The following is a 25,678-nucleotide window of genomic DNA, read 5'->3' as shown; positions in this document are numbered from 1 at the left end:
GGGTTTGTGACTTTAAGCGCTAAGAAATCTACTCTGTACTTGCTGGCGGTTGTACCAAACAATCGTTCACATAAAGTTTCGAATCTTCAAACAGCTTTAGAAAATAAAAAATGGCGGCTCCCATGACATGGAGGAGACTTGTGTACTCTGTTTACACCCCGGCTCTTTCCGGAATTTTCTGTAAAATTTCGGACAGGTTCTTTAGGACACGAGACAGAAGAAGAGGGTAATTTTTAAGTTACTATTAGCCAGCGTGAATTAGAAGTGTGTATTAAATGGCAGAATAGTCGTGAAGCTTGTTATTGGTTCTGTGCTGGTGTGTCAGTTTTCCCTCGCAGTCAGACATCACACTCTGCTTTAGCTTCCAGAGCTAGTTAACGTTTTAGCGGAATATTAGACCAAAAGACAAACAATGTGCGTGCTGGAAAGATCACTTACCTAGCGCAATTAAATAAATTACTCAGTTAGAACGATCAGTGTTATTAGTTTGGGTTATTTATATCAAGTTGTTTGTTTTATCTGGATGTTTAATGGTTTATTCACGTTTTTTTTAATTATTATTAAACGTAAACAATTTATGGATTGTTTGTTGCTTTACCTTATCTTAGCGTGAATGTCCACTGAGTCTATTACTTATAAGAAGTAATGTATAAGTCTAGCATCTTTCTGAGGGTTATAGTGCTGCTAATAAGGTGGATGCAATGTTCTCCTGTACTGTAATATTTTGTATAGTCTTCTTTTCACTTTATGACCAAACGCGAAAAATAATAATTCAGTGCAGTATGTCATCTGAAATTCACCACGTGTTTAAAAAGGGACACTAGTTTTGTTGACATAAAATACTCAGTCAAACGTCACTTGTATGTTTTAGATGCAAATGGTTTAGAAAACAGAATTTGCAAAATAATGTTAGGATAAGTTGGGTAGGGGATGGGGCGGTGGTAGTTCAGTAGTTAAGACACTGGGTTACTGATCAGTAGTTAAGACACTGGGTTACTGATCGGAAGGTTTTGAGTTCAAATCCCAGCACCACCAGGCTGCCACTGCTGGGCCCATGAGCAAGGCCCTTAACCCTCAACTGCTCAGTTGTATAAATGAGATCAATATAAGTCCTTCTGTATAAGGATGTCTGTTAAAAACCAGATGCTGTTAAAAATGTGCTTTTCATGAGGATTTACATTTTAACACGTGCAGTTTGGCTTGTCTATAGGTCTGAAAACATTAAATTGTTGAAAGTTATTGAATTAAAGTGTTTGCCACAGCAATTAATCTTGAAAAGTATTGAACTTAGGACTATGTTCACCTGGACATGTTTTGGTGTGGAATGCTTACCACATTGAAAGGTGAATAAAGTGCAAGCTAAGGATGGTAGTAGTACAGGCAGGTTTTAGTTTGAGGCTTTGAATCTTCATAAAGCATGTGGATAGTGGAAAACATGCTATAAGCAAATTGTGCCAAGGTGGAAATAGTATTACACAAAAGATTCAAATTGCTGTCATTTGGCAAACAGTATTTTGGCAATCAAAAATTTATTATTGAATATGTTCAAGCAGTTTCTTTTGTACAGTTTTATATCTGTCCTCAAACCCAACAGTTGAAAAAAGGAACAGTGATCAGTCACACGTGTCTATGATGGAGCAGAACTGCACTATGTGGCTGTAATGACTGTTTTGCCCTACAGTGAATAAGAAGTTTTTTATAGGACACTTTTGTAGGACACTCCATTTAGGGAGCACTGTTGTGATTGCATTTTCATGCATTTGGTAATATTTCAGGATGAGATCCTGCTACAACCACCAGGTGAAATTGAGTGAATCATTTGTAGTGCATACCTGTGTTGGAGTAGTGAAATGGACTCTCAGTTCTTTTTTTGCCGCTAAACGCAGGAATCTGTCCTTTCATAGCCACATTGTAAAAGCAACCTACAGTGCCCTCCACTACTATTGGCACCCGTGGTAAATATGAACAAAGAAGACTGTGAAAAATTGTCTTTATTGTTTAACCTTTTGATATATTAAAAAAAAAACAATAAACAAAAATACTCTGCTCTCATGGATATCAAACAATTGCAACACAGGTTTATCAAAAAAAAAAACTTTGTTAAATATAGATGTGTGTAGATATAGATAGACCTTTAATATCTGTATACCATGTTGATATTTCTGTAAAGCTGCTTTGAGACAATGTCTATTGTAAAAAGCGCTATACAAATAAAATTGAATTGAATTGAATTGAATGTGCAACAATTATTGGTACCCCTATGAATTCATATCAGAAAAATATATTTGAAGTATATTCCTATTGTATTTAAATTTTTTAGTTCACCTGGGTGATTAGGAACAGGAAATTGTTCAACCATGACTTCCTGTTTCACAGGGGTATAAATATGAGGTAACAAATTCCCTTAGTCCTTCATAACAATGGGAAGACCAAAGAATATAGCTGTGATGGCGGCAAAAGGTTGTTGAGCTTCACAAAATGGGAAGCATTGAAAATGGCCATTTCCACCATCAGGGCAATAATTAAGAAGTTCCAGTCAACTGGAAATGTTATGAATCAACCTGGAATTGGACGTGTGTCTATATTGTCTCAACGCACTGTGAAGAGGATGGTTCGAGTGGCCAGAAAAATCTCCAAGGATCACAGCTGGAGAATTGCAGAAGTCAGTTGCGTCTTGGGGTCAGAAAGTCTTCAAAACTACAATCCAATGTCACCTACATCAGCACAAGTTGTTTGGAAGGGTTTCAAGAAAAAAAGCTTCTACTCTCATCCAAAAACAAACTCAAGCATCTTCAGTTTGCCAGACACTACTGGAACTTCAAATTTGATTGGGTTCTGTGGTCAGATGAAAACAAAATAGAGCTTTTTGGCAATAAACACCAGAGGTGGTTTTGGCGCACACAGAGAGGTAGCCATATGGAGAAGTACCTCATGTCCATGGTTAAATATGGTGGTGGCTCTTTAATGTTTTGGGGCTGTTTTTCTGCCAGAGGACCTGGACATTTTGTTAGGATAGATGGCATCATGGACTCAAATATCAACAGATATTAAATGAAAACCTGACTGCCTCTGCCAGAAAGCTTAAAATGGGCCGTGGTTGGATCTTCCAGCAGGACTGATCCAAAACATACATCAAAATCAACACAAAAGTGATTTACTGACCACAAAATCAAGGTCCTGCCATGGCCATTCCAGTCCCCTGACTTGAAACCCATAGAAAACCTGTGAGGTGAACTGAAGAGGAGAGTCCACCAGCGTGGACCTCAATATTTGAAGGATCTGGAAAGATATTCTGTATGGAGGAATGGTCTAAATTCCTTGCCATGTATTCTCCAACCTCATCAGGCATTATAGGAGAAGACTCACAGCTGTTATCTTGGCAAAGCGAGGTAGCACAAAGTATTGACTAAAAGGGTGCCAATAATTGTTGCACATCTATATTTAACAAACATTTTTTATAAACCTGTGTTATGTTTGCAATTGTTTGATATCCATGAGAGCAGAGTATTTTGTGATTTATTTTGTGATTATTATTATTTTTTAACAAAAGATCAAAAGGTTAAACAATAGACAATTTTTCACAGCCTTCTTTGCTCATATTTACCAAGGGTGCCAATATTAGTGGAGGACACTGTACATCAGTTTTATTCTGCTCTAGACACTTATTTCAGTCCCTCCAGGATTTTGCGTTTTTGTGATCGCAGAAATTGATGCAAAATCAAGCAAACTCCGCAATATACACAGGAGCTTGCAATTTTTCAAAATTATCACAGATTTGGGCCAAGACACATCATGTGACATAATCACAACATGCATTCAGCCAAATCCCTCTTGAATTCACATGCGTTGTTCATGAGTACAGCTCTTCTACTCATTAGGAACATTTTAAATCCTCCTAGAACAAAAGGCAGCTCTGTGTATAACATGGGTTGTGTGTGCATTATGGTTGCACATAGACATGTCCTGCTAGGAAATTAAGTTACTGTCTACAGTTGTGAACAGGTGAAATAGCTGACAGTCCACTGCCTTCATCCAAGTTCATATTTCAGGATACTAAAGAACATAATGTGCACTGTATAATAAGAAATTGCATTTAGTTGATTCATGTGTACTGAGACTACTGGCTGACTGAAATGGTTTGTTTAAAGAAATCATTGGCTAGATTTAAAAGGGACATGTGTGTCTCATATCCTAACTGTGCCCACACGTTGGGTGTGTACTCTGAAAATTCATTATTATTGATATTTGAATTCACACACCTATTTAAATTACAGCATGTAATTCTGTAATAAACATCTGGATGTTTATTTGGTCAGCTAAGCTGTGGACATCTTTAATCAGACTGAATCTAATCTAATTAGAGGAGCTTCTCTGTTTTTGAGTCGGTACAAATAGGCCTACAAAGAAACTATACCTGAATGCTGTAATGAATAAGAACAGGTATGATCACAGTCTCCATTGGTGGGACTGGTTTGTAAGCGAGTGACAGTTATTAGATAATAGAAGGCAGAAGTTAATAGGTGCAGGCAGAGCCAGTGACTCATCCGTGTCTTTTATTTTATTTGATTTTGTCTAGGGTGTTTACAGCACATACAGGGCCATGGTTTCTGGAAACATAAAAGGCACCTCCTTCCTTTTGTTTTGAGAGGAATAATTTGAATATGTGTGGTCGGAGTGGGTTTTGCCGAGAAAAACACGTCTGGGATTGGTTTGTGTGAACTCCAAATGACCTTGGTGTTTGGCAGAAGATCTGAGTATGACTGTAGAGTTAGACTTCAAGCCGTCTATCCCAGGCCATATTGTTGCCTTCTTGTTATGAGTACTGTAGTTTTTGGCACCAGCTCTTGTGCTGTGTTTAGGTAGCTGTACTGTGTTGTGCTGCTCCAGAGTGATATTGAATATACTGAAGGTATCATGTATTTTTAAAAAATACGTGTTTAGTTCTCAGAGTTGATGCACTGAATTGACACTTATTAGCCCAAATAGAAATTCCGGACAAATTAGGACAAACACTGAAACCAAAACCCCAAAATTTTTTTGTTTGTTTCTTATAGAGCTGCAACTAATCGGTAAAATCATTAATAATCGGTTATGAAAATCGTTGTCAACGAATCTCATTATCAATTAATTAGTCTGCTCACGGCACGGGGCAAGTTTACTCACTGTGTTACTTCTGTTCTGAAAACCCACATCGGAGAGTACAGATTAAAGTTGCGTCCCAAATGACATACTAACACATAGCGTAAGTGTATATGTACTCTACCGTCTAGTGTATGAATTTTAGAAGGGTAGTATTGTCTCAAATGGAACACTAGCAGTTTTTACTAAATGGAAGTATAGTCATGTCAAAAAATAAGTACACCCCATGGAAATTGTTGGCTTTTTTGACATATTTGTACAAGCAAACATTTGATCATCTTTGAAACGGTGCCTATTAATAAAGTTGATATACTTGAACAAACTCACGAAAAACCAAAGGAAAATTCACTTTTTCAATCATTTATTCAACAGAAAAATCAATAGATGTGATATTCTTCTGTGCAAAAAGTAAGTACATCCTCTGGCTCAGAAGCTAGTATTGCCCCCTTTAGCAAAAATAATTTCTAGTAGGCATTTTGCATAATTGTCCGTGAGGCTTGCTGGACTATTTAACCACTCTTCCATGTAATATTCTTTCAGTTGCAAGATGTTTGAGGGTTTTTTTGCATGTACTGCCCGTTTCAAATCCCCCCACAACATTTCAATGGGATTCAAATTCAGGCTTTGACTGGGCCATTCCATAACCCTCAATTTCTTCTTTTTGAGCAATTCTGTGGTGGATTTGCTAGTGTGCTTAGGATCATTATCCTGTTGAAAGGTCCACTTTCAGTTCAACTTCAACTTTTGGACAGATGGCCTCACATTATCTTCAAGCACTTTTTGATATGATGCAGAATTCATAGTTGAATCAATGAATGCCAATTGTCCAGTCCCTGTGGCAGTGAAGCAACCCCAAACCATAACATTTCCACCACCGTGCTTCACAGTTGGTATGAGGTGGTTCAAAGCTGTCTTTGGTCTGTGCCAAACAGGTCTCCTGTTACTGTGACCAAACAACTCTTTCTTTGATTCGTCTGCTCAGAGCACATTATTCCAAAAGGCTTGGTCTTTGTCTATATGCTCATTGGCAAACTGTAGTATTACAAAGGCTTTTTCCTGGCACGCCTCCAATGCAGGTCAAATTTGTGCAATCTCTTTCTGATTGTAGAAGCATGTACTTTGACACCAACAGTTGCAAGACATACTAGCATATCCTGTGATGAAATTTTGGGGTTCTTGGAAACTTCTTTTTGCATCAGACGGTCTGCTGTTGGGCACCATTTGTAGATTTTTTTTTCCTTACAGTAAAATGATGTATTTCAAATAATTTGGAGATCTTTTAAAATCTCTTGTCAGACTCCTAGGCATCCACAACCATGTATATTATGTATGTATAATTAGTTGCAATCAAAATGATTCAAACCCCATTGCAAATCAGGTTTATTGTTAACATTTACAGACTTTCAGCTGTTTGCAATGAACAAATCAAACAAAAGCACTTGAAATAGTTCAACACAACGAATGCTTCAAGTGGTTTCCTCCAGTATCAACATTATTCAACCCCTTCATGGCAAGCATCTTTAGTATTTAGTAGAGCACCCTTTTGCTGTTATGACCTGATGCAAACGAGATGCATAGCTTCTGACAGCGTTCCTGAGGAATCATCAGTTCCTCATGAGCAATGGTCTCGAGCTCAGTAATATTCTTGGGTTTGCATGCTGGAACTGCCTTCTTCAAATCCCACCAGAGATTTTCTATGGGGTTTAAGTCTGGTGACTGTGATGGCCCTGTAGAATCTTCCAGGACTTTTTCTGCAACCAAGCGTTGGTGGAATTTGAGGTATGTTTGGGATTATTGTCCTGTTGGAAGGTCCAATGACGCCCAAGCTTCAGCTTCCTCACAGACGGCATGACGTTTTCTCCTAGGATTTCCTGATACTTCAGTGAATCCATCTTGCCTTCTACACGCTGCAGGTTTCCAGTGCCAGAGGATGCAAAGCAGCCTAGAGCATCACCGAGCCACTACCATGCTTGACTGTGGACAGAGTGTTCTTTCTTCATTCTTCTTCCTCCAGACATATCACTGATCCATTTAATTTTTTTAAATGTATAAACATTAATTTCGTTATTTTGAAGTCATCTTTGCACTACAGCATTTCTTTGCATGTGCCTAAAATTTTTGCACAGTTAATCGGAAAATAATAATAATAATAATAATCGGCCAATTAATCAATTATGAAAATAATTGTTAGTTGTAGCCCTAGTTTCTTAATTTTAGTAAACAAAAATGTTCCAAATCAAATGCTAAAGTTAGCATCTTGGTGAGGTAAATACATTAGCCTTAGCTACTAAATCATTTTGAGGCAGAGAACTTGTCTCTGATATCTATTTTGTTTTTATAGATAAAAATACAGCTTTATTTAGCATCTTTTGTGATGCAAGCCAAAGTACATTTGCAAATCACTTCTCTTTGTTTTCATTAGCATTTTCTATACTGTCCCAGCTTTTTTGGAATCGGGGGTTGTACAACTGTGAAACAGTAAATATATATTTTTAAGTTTTTGTTTTTCATTTTTATCACACCAGCTACTCTGCGCACTCATCCTTTTTCAACTGAATTACTGGTAATAAGGCAAGTAATTTATCCTCGTATACCAACCAATTCTGTCTTCAGTGCAGTGAATGGCAAGTATGTTTGACTGGTGATACTTGGTTTATGGACTGTTTGTGGTGAGGGATCTCTAATGAAAGTGTCAAGGCCAATTCACACCAGAAACGTTTCTCCTACTAAAGCATTTTCACAATGTTTGTCAAGTCTGTAATGTTAATTTTTCAACAGACACCCATTTTACACCATGGCACTGCTTTCACTACGGCCCTGTGTTAATCAGTGTTGGATTTACACTGCAAAGCAAGTGTACATTTTCACTTCAGTTCTATCTCTGCTACATGCTGCATGCAGGACAAGTATAGGTTCTAGCTAGAAACTATACAGAATATAATATTCCTGCTACACAGGCTGGGGGAGTAACGGAAACATGTAACGGCGTTATGTAATCGGGATACAAAAAAATTGGTAATCTGTTACAGTTACGTCAAAAAAACAGTAATCAGATTACAGGTATATTTAGTAAAAATGGGATTACGATCAGGATTATAAATTTTTACATTTAAAACCAATTTTTTTACATAACACAATATAGACTGCTGCTTGATTATAGTTCTGGTTCTCTCTTGCCAGTCGTAACTCACGTGAGCAATCTCTTGGTGCATGCGCAAATAAATTTTGTGCAACGTTAATTTGGTAGTAATGAACATAAATTTTTCTCTGAATTGCTTTTGTGATGTACTGTTACCCACATGAGGGACAGCGAGCTTTTTAAAAATTTTACTTTATTTTATTAAAACAAATCCAAACATTGTATATTTTTTTAAGCTCTAAATAAACATATTTAGATCATATTGCTTTTCTCGACTTTATTTACATATGTGACCTTGAAGTAATCAAAAAATAATCAGATTACATTACTTTCATATTGTGCTACTTGGATTACGTTACTGATTACACTTTTTATGAAGTAATTTGTAACGGTACATTTTTAAAGTAACCTTGCCAACCCAGCTACATAATTCCATGTAATTTAAACAGCACAGTGTAACGTAATGGCAGAACATTGATGAGAGCATTCGCATGACCTTCTACAATTTTGCTAATACGTAGTAGCAGAGAGAAGAAATACTGTGTGCACAATACTGCAAAGTTTAGGTTTTTATACTGGAATACCTCTTAAATCAAAATTCTAGACAAATCTTAAAGAAAATGCTTATTCAGGATAGAAGGCACCAAAATGCATGACAGACATTGCTGGTAACAAAATAAGTGTAAATGATAATTGAGAGTGCAGAGCACATTTTTACAACTGAAATTATTTTTAAGGTGTTATATTTTTTTTACATTCTGAGAATCTGGGGGAAAATGGGGAACATAATTAAAGTATCATTTCTTTTCTTGTGGCCAAAATTTGGTGTCCCTACTGCTGAGATGTAATGTTATTTAAGTTTATTCATTTGGTCAATGCTTTCATCCAAAGCTATTTAAAAATGAAGCACAAAGCAGTAGCCTGTAGCTCAAGCATCAACAGTAGAGCTCTAATGGTTGTTTTTGATCTCTCACTCTTCCAGTTACTAGTGCAGATCCTTAACGTCTAAACTCCTGCTTCTCCACCAGTAAACACTAGCAGTCTACTGAACAAAAACTTCAAGTATTTACTTTGGGGGATGTGACACACATCAGTATTGTGTCAGATATTTTGTAATGCTGTAATTTAGGGTGTCTGAGGTTTTCACAATACATGTTCATACTTTGACATTCTTTCTAGCCATTGTCAGCATTAGCCAATGTGGTGTTGAAAGATCTCCATTACATACTCAGGTTTAGGAAACCTTTCCAGAGTACATTCACTCTTTAGCAAGATGCTGACGTCACTCTGTATTTCAGAGTGTGAAGTTTCACTCTTTACTGGAAAAGAGAAGGTGGAAAAAAATGTGTGTAACTAGTTTGTTCTTGTTGATACTTTCACACCTTTTTTGGTGTGCCCCAACTGAACTTTATCTTTGGTTCCAATGTAGGTCATGTGTAGATTAATATCCATGCATTAGTTTTAAATGGCTTTAATACATTTAAAGGAATATTTTATTATCCTAACCAACAATAGAAACTGGTCTGGGGAAAAAAGTAATGGTAGAAATTTCCTAGAAATTAGCTTATTCAATTATGGGTAATATTGACATGTCATAAACTGACAGTTAACAATTCTAGTATTGTATGTATTTTTTTCTAATAAAAGGTACTTGACAGAACTTACAGAGATAAAACAACCTCTATGTGGCATAATAAAAACTGTCCATCGAAGAACCTGAACAATTGAAGAAAACCCTCATGTGCAAACACTTTGGTGCCTTTAAAAGAACTGTTTCACTGTGAAAACAACTAATTGCATTCACCTTTAAAACTGTTATCTCAAAGTAAAACGAGCAAATCTATTGTTTGTTCCCCTTTTTAAACACTGCTTTCATCAAGATGTTGAAACTGGGGAAAATGGGTCTGAAGAAATGCATTAACCAGAAATTATCTCATTCTGGCTCATTGTCTCATAGGCATTTTTGAGCTTCATCACAATTTCAACACGTCCATGTGTACAGTTTTAGAAGGACGTGCATTTCCTTACACCAAGAGGCATTTTTCTATTTCATATTCTTATTTTAGTCATGACAAATTTACAGACAGTTTCTTTCCCTGTATAGGATTTGTGTTTTTTTAAGTCCATCTTTTCAGAATTATCTGTCCTCCCCACTTTGTTCACCCTGTAGGTCCTCACTGCTGCTCCTGGCACCACTCCTGGCAGATACAGACCCTCTGGTGTCCAGACCGCCAGGCTCCACTGAGGGCCTCCAAGCTCACTTCCACTGGATTGCTGACCATGTGCCAGCATTCAGGGTTCCAGGGGGACGCATACACATCCTCCAGTCCCCCGATGAGTTCTATCAGGCTATGAAGGTGTGTGAGAGTGGGTTTGGGTTTGTGTGGGTTTGTATCATGGTGTGTGTGTGTGTGTGTGTGTGTGTGTGTGTGTGTGTGTGTGTTCTCTGTGCATAAATACATAAGTTGTAAGTTAAACATATGTCTACTATGTCATGCATTAATTTTTTCAAACCATAATTAGTGTATGAAGCCAGTGTGTCAGTTGAACAGTGGACCTTTGAGTGTGAGTTTCACCAAAAGTAATGGAAACCAAATGTTAGGCTCTAATGTCGAGGAGTCGATCTTTATCCCTTCTACCTTGCTGGTACAGAGACTTGATACGCTGATTCTGTGAAGTGATTGTGTGACGAGCAGGTCATGTTGTGAAAGAGTAGGGTCATTCCATTTCAAGTGGTCCAATGCAGTTTGCTCGACAGTTTTTAATTTTCCTAATTATATTTAGTGATTTATCACTACGTATTAGCTTTGCAAAACCACCAATTTTTTTTTATTATTTTACTTGGTTTAACTACATCGGCCATCTTTTTGCCATGGCACGCAACAAGTTTGGTTGTTTACAGAAACCTCAATATCTCTGCTCAGGATGCTCCTTGGAACAAAAACTCTCTAGAGCACATTACAAGGTACATGTACATATATAAACATTTGCACATTCTTGTTCCTTAGACTTAGAACTTAAGACCAAATTTAATGCTCAAGATTGCTCACAGTTCCATTTTTAGGGTCAATTTATAATTAGAAAGGTTCATGTCTCAGTTAAAATTTTTTTAGGGGGTACCTAGGTAAGTATAGTGGTCAAGCAGAACATATCAGGTTTGAGACTTCTCTTCTTTTTTTTATTAGGGGGTGAGAGAGTGCAATTTGTAAAAATAAATAAATAAATAAATAAATAAATAAATCCCTCTTTCAGGTTGAATATCTCTAGTGGATATAGTGGAACCTGAAATTTTCACAGAAATAAGTCCTCTATAGTAGCATTCTGCTGTAAAAATTGTGAGTTTGAGATTGGAGGTATACTCTGCAGGACAGCGGGCCTCGAGAGCCAGATTTGAAGAACCAGCCTGATCTATCATGTCAGTACAGGTGTACAGTTGGTATGCGTGAATAGATTTGATCCAAATATGGAATTACAGTGTTCAGTTGGGTGTTTTACAAACAGTGTCATAAACAGGGCTATGGTGTTGTTTCTCCTGTGATAAAGCTCCGAAGTGGAAAATTAAAAATGGCCATGCAACCAGCTTTGCAATTATTGGACCACTTGAGATGGAATAACCCAGTATGAAACATACAAAATTTCATACAAATTAATAACAGCTAATTTCATTCTCTAAAAAAAAAGTATGGAAAATTTTGAGATCTGAAGCTAGAGATCCAAATAATCAGACTAATACAGAGACGCCAGGCAGGCTGTACACATAACAGGTGACTTTAAATGCGGGGACTATTAATGCAGCAGTTTGTTTGCTTCTTTACAATTGGTACTAGCTAGCAATCAAGGTAATTAATGTCCAGGCTTAAATAGGAAAGGAGAATGTTTTACACGTTACAAAGAAAGCCATGTTAATTTCTGCGAATTGATTAATATATTTTTTTAATGGGACGAAATATACTTAAGACACCCAACCATCACACCCATATGTGCTTATTGAACATCCCATTCCAAAATTAATCTCCCTTTGCTGTTCTAATAACCTCCATGCTTCTGTGAAGGCTTTCCACTAGATTTTAGACCATGGATGTGGGGATTTGCTAATTCAGTCACAAGAGGATTAGTGAGGTCAGGCACTGATGTCAGGTGATGAGGCCTGGGGTGCAGTCAGCGTTCCAGTTCATCCCAAAGGGGTTCAGTGGGGTTGAGGTCAGGATTCTGTGCAGGCCACTTGAGTTCTTCCAATCCAACCTTGGCAAAACATGTCTGTATGGACCTCCCTTTGTGCACAGGGGCATAGTATATGTAGTGTACTGGAGCACAGTGCCAATGTAACATTAAACACCACTGCCTTTAATATGTTGATAATGTGCATGTCTGTTTTTTATACAGGCACGAATCAAGACAGCCAGAAGTCGAGTGGTGATTGCATCCTTGTATCTTGGCACAGGACCACTAGAGCAAGATCTTGTATGTTTTCTACAAGTATTGTTTGTTTAACTTTAATTGTGTATGAGTTGCCGGATTATTGTGATTAAATAAATAGTGTATTGGGTTAAACAGCAGGTAACAGCTAATGAATTAGCATAATGGTGTTTGCAGACAATAGTTAGTTGAAATAATGCAATAAAATATTTCATTATATATTTAACAGGTGGTTAAAGAGTTATGTCTTGCACTTTTCTGGTAGGTTGATTGTATTGAGGAGGCACTCAGATGCTCTCAGGAAGAAGCTGCTGCTGATTTAAAAGTGTCTGTACTACTTGACCACACAAGGGGATCAAGAGGTTTGGAGTACTGGTGTCCCTGATGCTCTTGCTCTTTCCTTGTTCTCTTTACCTTTTAAAAAAACAGATAGTACATAACCAGTTTGACAGTGTGCAATTATTCTTCCTGAAAGAAATTAAGATTGTAGTGAGAAAAAACCCCATTCATCTTCCTACTACCTCTTCCTTTTTTGAAGAATGCTTTCAGCTGTCAGTGTGGAATGTGTGTGAGAGTATCTGGGTGGTTTTATTAGTGTAAACTGTACTATTGTATACAATATGTGCGGATTTGTGTTTGTTCTAGGAAAGAATAACTCTCGAACGATGCTGTTGCCATTGCTGCAGCATTTTCCAGAGCAGATGAGGGTGTCTTTGTATCACACTCCAGACCTGCGTGGGCTGCTACGCCTCCTAGTGCCTGAACGCTTCAACGAGACTATTGGCGTACAGCATATCAAAGTTTACCTGTTTGACAACAGTCTCATCATCAGTGGGTATGAACTGATGAACACACTCATATACACATTTGTTGTCAAGCGTTGCAATAAACTACAGCATGCTAAGATTCACCATATGTGAGAATGCACAGAGAGTATCCGAAAGTTGGTTAATGTATGTGAATTGTAATTGCTGTATTGGCCTTCACAAAACTTGTATTGTAGGATCTTGCAATATGCAAATGAACTCTAGGAAAAAATCCCACAATTTTTTGTTCTGTGAGCTATCTGACTTCTCAGTTGTTCCAAATAACCATTCTCTGTGTATGTGTGTGTGTGTGTGTGTGTGTGTGTGTTTTTAATTATTTGATGAAGCATAGCAATTGTGTGATTTTACAAACAAATATTTTGGTTATATTAATGCAGGCCGACTTTTAAGCATGCCGCATCATGGGCTTGTCCGGATGTTTTAATATATTATAAAGATAAGTAAGATGACAGTCACAGTTTATGTCAAAACATTGGTTCAGGTTTTATATTGTTCTTTTATTATATGTAATAAACACTACTAGGTAGATGGAGTTTTATCAGTTCTATCAGTAAGGGTTGATCATTTGTACTATCTTGTCACCTCTAACCATGAGACATCAATGGTGTTTGCTCATTCATATAATCTTCTTTCGCAGAGCTAATCTGAGCGACTCATACTTTACTAATCGTCAGGATCGTTATGTGCTGTTGGAGGACTGCCAAGAGGTGGCTGATTTCTTTGCGGAGTTAGTGGGAGCGGTGGGTGACATATCGCTGCAGCTTGCACCTGATGACAGTGTTCACATGATGGAGGGAATGGTGCACCCTTACAAAGGCAAGTGGTACTGTCCACTAAGCTGGATATCATTGAAATATGGCACCACAAAGCTACGTAATAGCTGTGAATTAAAAAGTGTCACGATTAAGGAAGTGCTTAAGGAAGACTGATGGCAAGAGCACTTGATTGTTCTTTCTAATGAATAATGCTTTATGACACACCCACTAACATAGTTGACTGGGATCATCTAAATATAGTGAAAGATATTTCCTTGTAGTCTTTGCACTTTCCAGATCACATCCAATTTCTGATCTATAAGGTTCAGAAGAAATGTCGTAGCCTTTCTTTCAGTTGTGTGTCTTGCATTCAGACTGCTCCCCAAGCCCACAGACAAGTGAATGAGTGATTACGCTGACTCCATAAGCTCAGATCTGTAATCCAAGCACCATCACGGAGAAGCCAGCGCCGGACCATGACATAACCACTGCCGAGCGAGACTACAGTTCATCACACATCCCAGATATAGAGTGGTGATGTCATCTTGCTGGTGGTAAACGATCTGCAAATGGAGGGAGGTAGGGAGGGTGGAATGGATAGATGAACGGGAAGGTGAGATCTAGGCCCTGCTGGAGTCTGCCGGGATAATAATAATATGAGAGGGATGAGCTGATGTGCTGAGAGTGAAGGTAGAGAGTGATAAAACAATGACTGGAACATCATTAAAAAGAATAGCGAAAGATGACCAGTAGCCGCATAGAGTATGTAATTGTATTACTTTTATACTCTCACACATTACTAATAAATTAAATAGAGGAGCGAGAAAGCCTAAGCATACACCCTCCTTCCAGTGAACTGGAGAGATGGCTCATTGAGAACCCTATCTGCTGACTGTGCACTTCATTGCCTGTGTAGCTCCAGTAATCGGATCCTCCTGCCTGTCGGTAAAAGCAGCTGAACTCCACAGCCCTCTTAACTGGATGTGTTTGGTCCTCCGAGGCTTTAGAGGCTTGGGGTTTCTGGTGCACTGCCTGCGGGGAAAGCCCCTGCGTTCACCATTAAAGCGAAGCTTGTTTGCGCCACTCATTTTGTGGCTTTACTTCCTTATTGCATTTATCAAAACAGTCTTCCAATCAGCCTCTCCCTCTTCATTCTTGACATATCATCACTGTGGAGAATGCCACCAAACTGGCCCTGGATCAGTTAGATTTGCCTGTACGTTGAACTTATTCATTATTTACAGATTGCATCTCTTTCTCTGACTCACTATGCCACATTATGTCTAGCAGAGGCGCCAGGCTTTGACAGAGCGCCTTTCCAGATGGTCAGCAGTTATTGACCTGCGTCTCTGAGGTTTGGATCATGCATTTGCAAGATCCTTATATGAGCAACAGCCTCTCATGGAGGGCCTATCAAATGAAAAAATCATTTTGGCAGTGGTGTTTAATAAATATCTACATTAGTTTTTAAATACACTGGATTGCTGAATTTCATGAATACAAAAAAGGGATGGATAAGATTCCTTACCTATTTGTATCTCTGAGATTATCTGTATTATCTCTGATTCTCAGGTAATCGAGTAGATTTCTCAAATTCAGCACAGCAGCGGATTATGGGAGTAATGAATTCAGCCAGGACACGACAGCATATGCTGGAGCTGGATTCCATGTCAAAAGTGGAAAGTGGAGAAGAGCATAGTGACACCTGGGTCTTCCCGCTTGTGCAAATGAAACCTTTGGGCATCCAGTTGGATGAGGTGGTAACACAGAGACTTCTGAGGGAGGCAGATGGGGACTCCACAGTCTACCTAACATCAGGCTACTTTAACCTGACACGAACCTACATGAGACTAGTACTGGGAGCTGCAGCAGATTACCGCATCCTCATGGCCTCGCCAGAGGTCAATGGATTTTTTGGGGCCAAAGGGGTGGCAGGTGCCATTCCCGAAGCTTACATTCACCTTGCCCATCAGTTCTATAGTAAGGTGAGCAAATATTCTGTTTAGCTAGGCTTCTGTATTTGTTGCATGGCACATGTTTTCTATACAGTCCCCTCTGAAAGTATTGGAACAGTAAGGCCAAATATTTTGTTTTTGCTGTACACTGAAGACCTCTGGGTTTGATATAAAAAAAATGTATATTTAATTTTCTGATATTTAAATTTTTTGGTGCACAAAAGTATAGGAACAGATAGTCTTAAAGTAAATAACATTTCGGTATAATACAGGTGTATCTCAAAAAAAAGGTTAATTTTTTCTCGTACTTTAATTCAAAAAGTGGAATTTTCATATATTCTAGATTCATTACACATAAAGTGAAATGTTTCAAGCCTTTTTTTTTTTTTAATCTTGATGATCGCAGCTTACAGCTCATGGAAATCAAAAAGCCAGTATCTCAAAATATTAGAATAAATAATTTATAAAACAAATGTCGACCTTCTGAAGAGTATGTTCATTTATGCACTCAATACTTGGTCCTTTTGCATGAGTTACTGCACCAATGCAGCGTGGCATGGAGGCAATCAGCCTGTGGCACTGCTGAGGTGTTATGGGAGCCCAGTCTGCTTTGATGGCGGCCTTCAGCTCGTCTGTATTGTTGGATCTGGTATCTCTCATAGAATCTCTATGGGGTTCAGGTCAGGCGAGTTGGCTGGCCAATCAAGCACAGTAATACCATGCTCAGCAAACCAGTTACTAGTAGTTTTGGTACTGTTTTCTTTTCCTTTAGTTTCCTTTTCCTTGTCCTGCGGAACAAGGAAATCAGCATCTCCATAAAGCTTGTCAGCAGATGGAAGCATGAAGTGCTCTAAAATTTCCTGGTAGATGCTGCATTGACTCTCAACTTGAGAAAACACAGTGGACCAACACCAGCAGATGACACGACACCCCAAATCATCACTGACTGTGGAAACTTCACACTGGACTTCAAGTAATTTGGATTCTGTGCCTCTCCACTCTTCCTCCAGACTCTGGGACCTTGATTTCTGAATGAAATGCGAAATTTACTTTCATCTTCCCCATGATCGTGGTTATGTACTGAACCAGACTGAGAGATTAAAGGCTCAGGAAACCTTTGCAGGTGTTTTGAGTTAATTATCTGATTAGAGCTCTTCTCAGGTCAGCATTTCTGTATTATAAACTCTTTATTCTAATATTTTGAGATACTGAATTTTTTATTTCCATGAGCTGTAAGGCGTATTCATCAATGCTTTGAATTAAATTACGGAAAAAAAAAATTACTTTTCCACGATATTCAAAATTTTTTTTATATGCACCTGCATTTGGTTGCATATCCCTTGCTTGCAGTAACTGCATCAAGCCCCACTGACGTCACCAAACTGTTGCATTCTATGTTAATAATTCTTTTCCAGATTTGTATTGCAGCTTCTTTCAGTTGTTGTTTGTTTCAGGGAGTTTTTCCCTTCAGGAGGTGAAATGTTGCTCGAAGGTCTGGTGACCAACTTGGCCAGCCAACAACGTTCCAGTTTTTTCCCCTTATGAAGTCCATTGTTGTGTTGGCAGTGTGTTTTGGGTCATCGTCTTGCTGAAAGAAGAAGCTCCTCCCAATAAGATTGGATGCATTTCTCTGTAAATTGGCAGACAGATTGTTTCTGTAGACTTCTGAATTCATTCTGCTACTACCATCAAGAGTTATATCATCAATAAAGATTATTGAGCCTGTTCCACAAGCAGCCATACAAGCCCAAGCCATGACACTACCTCCACCGTGCTTGACCAAAGACCTCGTGTGTAGCAGTTAATCTTGGTTTTAGAACTTTAGTCATCTTTTCTATGGCCTCTATATTTTGTCAAACTGTGGATTATCATACTTTCACCCCTGTCATGTGGAGGTTGTTGTTGTCACTGACTGTTGTTATATTTATATATATCAGGAAATGAAAGCTGAAATTCTGATCTATTGTCTCATATTCTTATATAATCTTTGGAATTCAAAACCAAATGTCGTCAGTGTATAGCAAAAACAAAGAATTGGCCTTGCTGTTCCAATACTTTCAAAGGGGTCTGTTGTATTTTCATTTCATCTTTTTTTCTTGAAGAATAAGTCTGTGAAACATGCACACATTTAGCATACAGAGGATTGTCCACTCAAGGTGACTGTTACATCATTATCAGGTGCAACTACCATGAACCCACACATTAGGATTTTACAAATGCACATATGTATGGTGGTCTAGGAAAACCTACTGGATGTCACAATGTGGAAATTCTTTTATTAACTTTTTCATCTTCCCTAGGCTGTAAAGTCATTTTGAGTAATGAGCCACATTAAGAAATGCAGTAGGAAAAACTGTCAGTTTGCCCAAAGATGTCTAAAAACTTCCTAGCTACGTGTGATTTTCTTCATGCAGGGAGTATCAAGCTGATCAAGCTGTTGGATAGCTATGTGCCATAACAAAATGGACATAAGCCTAATCAGTCCAGTTTGAAATCAGATACCAGTTGTTAAAATGCTGGAATGAAATCTTTAAATGCAATTTCTCCCTTTGCACTTTTGGGGGCAACCAGTTTTGAAATGCTATAACTTTACTTGTGGTTGAGATCCACACAAAAGCTAAACATATGTCAGTTCAGGAACTCCTGTTTTGTTTTGTTTTTTTCTTCAGAACAAACTGTACGGTAGAAAATGTCACAATTACGCCATGTGATGAGTTTTCCCCAGCTGCCATACCTACCTAGAGACAGTTTAATCAACCATCCACCCAAATCTATGTACCTCAGTTGTAATGATCACAGAGTTGCTGTGAAATAATGGTGTGTTTTTCTATCGCACTACAATGTATATAAGCTAATGCTGCAGTAATTTATATATAGGTGTGTGAGCTGGGTCAACAAGATAGGGTCCACCTGCATGAATACCATCGGCCTGACTGGACATTTCATGCCAAGGGTGAGTGAAATGTATTATTTGCTCTGGTTTATATCCTCACGTCACTGTATATTAGAGGCACTGTGGTTAAATAATCCCTGTAATTAGCCCTCTAATGAACACTACAGCCCAAGCCTATAAACTCCTCCCAGGATCTGTTTTCTGATGGAATGGCCTCTGATCTATCCATTCAAATTTACAGACTCGCTGCCAGACCCTTTTTGAGAGTAGGTGTATAACCCCGGTGTCCTGGCGAAATTCCCTCATTAACCTTTCTCCATCATGGCCTCCTAATAATCCCCATAACGAATTGGCTACATCACTCTCTCCTCTCCACTAATAGCTGGTGTGTGGTGGGCGTTCTGGCGCACTATGTCTGCCGTCGCATCATCCAGGTGGATGCTACACACTAGTGGTGGTTGATGAGATTCCCTCCCCCATGCTATGTAAAGCACTATGAGTTTCTAGAAATAAAAGTGCTATATAAATGTAAGGAATTATTATTATTATTATTATTATTATTATTATTATTATTATTTTATCAGTAAACTAGAAATCAGATTTTTAACTTTTACTGACTCCTAAAGCAGTTCAGAATTTTAAATGCAATTCGGTAACATGGTGAAGGACAAAACCATTATTTAACCCTCCCTCCTGCTACTGATTTTGTATAGTTACTTATGTGTTTTACTACATATTTTAATATGTATTCAAAGTGTATGAAATGGCTTTAAACACTCCTAGGCTTGGAGAGATAGGAAGGAGAGAAACAAGAAAAGAGTGAGAGACTCCGAGTTCAGTAAATATGTGCAGCATCAGTGCAATTCAATTTCATTCTCCCGTTGAGAAGTCCCGCTTATTAGATAAAGCCTTGTCAATGCCGTCATTTCTAGTAAACATAGGAGCAGAAGTGGGAATAGACGGGGTGCAGAGGTCTTCTTGGTCAAGCAGGAAAAGAATCAATGACCATTAACTGGCATTCTGGCCCTCTGCCTACAATAGACCTATTCACCCCAGGCAGGGGCCAATGAGCTGGAATAAGTGATTAAGTGAGAGATGAACAGAAGCTGGGAGAGAGAGGAGAGAGAGGTTATGCATGTGAGGTAGTAACTCCCTTAACTAGACTGTTTTCAAATTGAGTGATTTAGTTCAGGCACAGAATAGGATCAAATTACCTCAAAGCCATTTGGGGTACAAAATTAATAGTTTGTACATACAAGGAAATCCGGAGTAATATGATTTGAGTAGCTTCCTGTCGGTGACGTTACCTGATATTCAACTACCTTATGTATGTGTGGAATGTAGAATGTAGTGTGTAGAATTATGTAGAATTTTGTAGTGCAGTGATTTACATCATAGTTTGTTTAGCATTGTAAAATGTTGAAAATTTTGACATTTTGGATTGTTGACTGTTTCTATGTCTTTGCACTGAAGGCGCGGAAGAATCTATTTGTTCTGAAATGCAAACGTATCATATTTCATGTTCAGAGTTTCCTGCAAGGGCTGAATAGAGGCCGCGTTTGTTGTTGAACTCACAAATCCAGTGCCAGCAATGAAACGTTGCCAAATTGAAATAGGGCAGTTTTAATCTGGGTAATGTTCATACACATGCTGGTAGCTATATAGGCTTGTGATTTCTTAAGAGAAAACATAAACTGGCTTGAGTGAACACAGCATATGCCTAAATGTTTCTTTTAAAATTTGCTGCCTACTAATTCAGCTGCTTAAGTGTGTGTATGTGCCTGTGTGATGGTGATTAAGCTTCAGGTTACCTTCTCTGCCATTACAGGACTGTGGTACTACCTGGAAGGAAACGACCGTCCCTGTCTGACTCTTATAGGCTCACCCAATTTTGGTTACCGCTCTGTGCACAGAGACATAGAGGCTCAGATAGCCATAGTAACAGAAAATGATGAACTCCAGACTCAATTGCAACAGGTCAGTGTCACTCATACATAAAGATATTTTGGTCGTTATATAATGGATGATAACTATTTATGTGCATTGTGTCTTATATAATCATACAACTGATAGGATCATATTACAGTACATCAGAAAAGCCTTTGCATTCCCTGCAGTTTACCCATAATATACAGTTAGACCATGTGAGCCATGTGAGCCTTCTGGGAAACCTGTATGTGAGTGGTAATAAAGCTTGAGTAACCATAAATGGGGTCAGATGCTCTTTAACTCTTTGGACAAGCTGAGGTTCCTGTCAGTCCTTATCGGATGGACGTTATATAAGCTTATAGCTACAGCACTCTCAGCACTCCCCACACAAACCCCGTCACTGGATAACAAATGTGATAAATTCAGTCAGTGTAGACTAAAGTCCAATTCCACCTCCCAAATTGTTCGCTCTTCTATGCCAAATTCAATGCCAGTAATTTTGCTGCCATATCCAAACCACAATAACCATGCAATGCTCTATCCAGCTGTGGCTTCTTTGGGAAATGTTTTAATTGAAGAAGCAAATATAAATAAAACATTTGGCTATATCATGTCTGAAATGTCAGTTACTCCTTATTAATTTCTTGTTTATGGAAGAGTTGTAAAAAAGCAATGTCACACTCACAATCATGATGTTTTACTGAATATCAGCATGGCTGTGATTAGCTGTAGTCCATTCACAGTCGTACCGAACTTCAGTACAACAGCAATCTTGCTTGTGCTATATAACTTAATTAAACCACCATGAGACCTGAGTGTTTATTTACTACTTTTAATGCATGGTATTTATTTATTCAGTGCTGCCAGATTGGTTCAAGGTTCAATATTAATACAAAACCCTTCACACTGACATTTCTTTGTCCTTCAGGAGCAAGACATGTTGTACCAGAGGTCCACAGAAGTGTCAGGCTCCACCTTTAAGCAACCTAACCGTTATGTGAAGTTATGGGTGAAGCTGGTCACTCCTCTAATTAAGAACTTCTTCTGAGATACCGCATGCCTAAGTGGGTAGACTTCTTATAGTCCTTACCAGGTTGGTTCATTTCTGACTGGGTGTGCTCACTACACTACTGAGGAGCCTATTCTCTTTACAAAAAAACAAAAAACAACAACCTTGATTCAGTTCATGTGGTTATTAGCTAATGAATTGAATCTAATGGAAAACAGGCGTACTGTGTTCAACAGTCAATACTGTGCTCTGTTTACATCAATACCTCAATGGCCTATACTTTAAAGAGACCATGAATAGCTTTTGTGTACGAGAAGGCACAAAAACAGGAATCAGCATTTTTGTTGTGATTTTGGTTTGTCTGAACTGTTGTTCCGTTTTACTTAGCACACGCAAAGTTTCCGTAAATATAAATGCACACAAAGCCCAAGATGGCAGACAGTGGGTTCTTAAGAATCCGCAATGTCACTGCAGTGGTTCCCCAAGCCCAAATCCCGTCACATAGCCGAGTGTAGAGTAGTGTGGCCAGACCACAGCACAAACTTGGCTATTTGCTATTCCAGTACAGTCAGTCTTTAGGTGCTGCCAGTGACCTCTTTTAGCCCTCTGCCGGTAACATCTGTGGCTGTTTTGTGCATGGTTTATGTATTTTAATCAGACATGGCCTATATTTACGATGTAGATATTGAGAATATCCAGATCCAAAAAGCACTCCATTACAGAAGGGATATTTTCTGAAATAAGTAATATTAAATATAAATCAAAGCAAAACAACACATAAAACAGGTAAATACTAATGAAATGCCTATAGTTTTTTTTTTTGTTTGTTTGTTTTTTCTTACAGAAATGCTTTTACACTGCCCCCTTGTGATTGTGTTGGAAAACTGAAACGTAACCATACCACAGGTTTGATATGTTGATAAGGTTTTTATTCAAAACAATGAAGGCATAAAACCAAATAGCAAATTAATTTTACTTGAAAGGGCACAAAAAATAAACAATTAAATAACAGAATTATGGATTAAATAAAATCACAAAACGTTTCTTCTCTATGAAGTTCTGCTGCACTAGACACTGAGAAGCAGTTATACAGAAGCTAACACCCACTTAGTTGGTTTCTCTTTAGATTAAAGGTCCAAACATAGGTGGGCCCACGCATACGTGTTTTGTACACAGGACACTCATATATGTTCTTTGTCTCCTGGTGGTCCACGGGAATGGCATTAATGAAGATTACCGGCATGGAAGGTGTCAACTCCTTTAAAAGGGCATCAGACTGGATGTCCCAGCGAGCTCCTGTGAAAATGTTTCAAACATTAATGCTCATATTGTTTTATTTCAAAAGGCCACTGATGTAATCCATGCCAGTGGATGGCAACCCTGAATTTATTATTAACTGTGTGCTGTTTGTATTAAAACTCATGATCTATTTCATAATTAGCTTGTGGATTGACCATGATGCACAGTCCAAATTTTAGAAAAAAGATATGAGAATGGGGTGATGTAGGAAGTGAAGATGTGAAATGCAGTCTAAGAATTTGGGACATTTGGGGAACCTGAGAAAGTGGATGGGCTAAAAATTGAAGGTATTCTTACAAGCCAATGACAAGAAATTACCAAGACCATGTGACTGACAAACAACTGATGTCACCATTTCTTTGCTGTGCAGTTGATGTTGAATTTGTTGTGCAATGTCTAATGTTGTTAGCAGCTTCATGTCTAAGACTACAAACTGCAGTCCTAATCTTAATTTAAAACATGAGTTAATTTTCTAAACATGAGCTGGATTAAAGTTACATTTAGTGTTACTGATTATGCTGCAGTTTATAGCAGGGAATACAGTTAGTTCCTTCTGTTAGATCATGTGAATCTTAAGATTTTTAACTAAATATTTGCTTCATTGAACAATACCCTTCATATAGGAAAACACAAAATATCACAGCTAGCCTTTAACATGTTGATAGGACATTTGATTTCATACATGGAGGGCTGGTGAATTTACTACACCTCTGTTAAAAAATGTGTGAACTTTCATGTGTTAATGAAGAGTTGAGCAAATTTAACACACGCTAAAGTTTGTAGCATTTGGGGAAGCAATTTCAGTGTTAGAGTCTGCAAGGTGTCATTTCAATACCAATTTATAAATGATTATAAATGTCACATTGTTGAAGTTTAGCTTGTTTGAAAGAGAGCAATATGCAAGTTATGGAAGTGTTTGAAAGCCATATTTTGCCATTGCTTTTAGCTTTCAGTGTTGATGTTATGATTTTCAGTCTGAGAATCCTTGATTTTTGCACCAGTTCATCTAAACATCCTTAAAGGTCTGTTATTTATATATTCTCCATGCAATCTAGCCTAATGTTTTTTGATTTATAGATAGTGTATTTAAAATAAAGGCTTGGATGTGTGTTTAACCTACGTTCCAGTATTGAGGTCATAAAACATGCATCATTTCAAAGACTCTTCTCTTCCAAGAAAAGACCATAGATAAAAGCACCATCTCTCCGTGCGCTGGTCATGTCCTCCCTATACTTTTTAGTCACCCCTACAGCCATACACATCTTGTCGAAAGGCATTCATTTTTCCTGGCTGTGGACTGCATGATGGCAGTGAGGAAAGATTAGGGGTTGAAAAAGCCTGCAGCAGGCATGGCAAAGTCTCCTGTTCCTATAGATATAGTAAAGTATAACAGGAGAACTTGGATACAAATACTTATGAGGTCAGTAACTTAATATTTGGGCTGAATGTGTAGCATGTACTGCACATGACTTGGGGTTTGGTACAACTGGTACAATATGCTGGGCCATTTTGGTAATGCAATGGTAGAAGCTTTCAAATGACAATTTATATGCTATGGGCTTAAAGTGCCCATGAAATCAAATATGGGCCAAAGTAAGCTATATATATATATATATATATATATAACAATGGAAATTATTTTGATGCCATACCCATCCAATCTGTGCCTTATCAAATATTTTATAAAATGCTTATGTCCCATTCCCATAAGCAAACTGTAGTTATGGCTCTACAGTAGCAGCAATTAGCATAAAACATGGGTCATTCATGTAGATTTGGTTGGGCAGCTTACCATTAATTCCTCTATCAAACGGTCCCTTGTGTGTTTAAAAAATGGTTGGTGTATGTATCTATGTGCTTATTCCCTCTACAAAATCACAGGCTGCAAATGTGATGATCTGTGTGCTACATTGCAGTTGGTATACACCTACGGTCATGTGAAAAAATAAGTATACCCCATGACAAACAAAAATTTGATCCTCTTTGAAACAGTGCCAATTAATAAAGCTGATACACTTAAATGATAATCAAATTACATTTTGTAGTCATTTTCACAATTTAAATTAACAAAAACAGATCAGTTATATGTAAAAAGTAAGTACACCCCTACATTGATCACACCTTCAAATCCATATAATTTGAATCAGGTGTTCAAGATTGGGTACCAGTGATCAGAAACTGCTTAGGGAGTGCAGGTGGAACCTGTCTTATTTATAAGTCTTGCAACTGTTGGTGTCAAAGTACATGCATCTACAATCGAAAGAGATTGCACAAATTTGACCTGCATGAGAGGCGTGCCAGGAAAAAGCCTTTGCAA

General features: G+C 38.1%; 1 protein-coding gene across 4 annotated transcripts; it reads left to right on the top strand.

Moving 5' to 3' along the window:
* Positions 1-24: 24 nt before the first annotated feature.
* LOC128617382 (CDP-diacylglycerol--glycerol-3-phosphate 3-phosphatidyltransferase, mitochondrial) lies at positions 25-25,678 on the top strand. Of its 4 annotated transcripts, none has more exons than XM_053640475.1 (11): positions 25-226; positions 10,449-10,635; positions 12,662-12,739; positions 12,960-13,056; positions 13,340-13,529; positions 14,159-14,337; positions 15,849-16,261; positions 19,109-19,184; positions 20,953-21,101; positions 21,982-22,117; positions 22,907-25,678. In XM_053640475.1, exons 1-10 carry the CDS (start codon positions 111-113, stop codon positions 22,099-22,101), a joined length of 1,605 nt encoding a protein of 534 aa, XP_053496450.1. In that variant the 5' UTR covers positions 25-110; the 3' UTR covers positions 22,102-22,117; positions 22,907-25,678. The 4 variants fall into 4 exon arrangements, with proteins under 4 accessions (XP_053496450.1, XP_053496449.1, XP_053496448.1 ...); XM_053640474.1 differs by having other exon boundaries at positions 21,982-22,146; XM_053640473.1 differs by lacking the exon at positions 22,907-25,678 and having other exon boundaries at positions 21,982-22,295.

The sequence above is a fragment of the Ictalurus furcatus genome, chromosome 13 (assembly GCF_023375685.1).
Source record: "Ictalurus furcatus strain D&B chromosome 13, Billie_1.0, whole genome shotgun sequence".
Lineage (NCBI taxonomy): Eukaryota > Metazoa > Chordata > Actinopteri > Siluriformes > Ictaluridae > Ictalurus > Ictalurus furcatus.
Note: the sequence above shows the minus strand (reverse complement) of the source record. Positions and strands in the feature narration are given on the sequence as shown.

What these genes read in the sequence shown, in the direction of transcription:
- LOC128617382 (XM_053640475.1), top strand. Translation starts at nt 111, where the DNA reads ATGGCGGCTCCCATGACATGGAGGAGACTTGTGTACTCTGTTTACACC. An exon ending in AGTTCTATCAGGCTATGAAG is followed by an intron (nt 10,636 to 12,661) that starts GTGTGTGAGAGT and finishes TTTTTTATACAG; the next exon opens with GCACGAATCAAGACAGCCAG. An exon ending in CCACACAAGGGGATCAAGAG is followed by an intron (nt 13,057 to 13,339) that starts GTTTGGAGTACT and finishes TGTTTGTTCTAG; the next exon opens with GAAAGAATAACTCTCGAACG.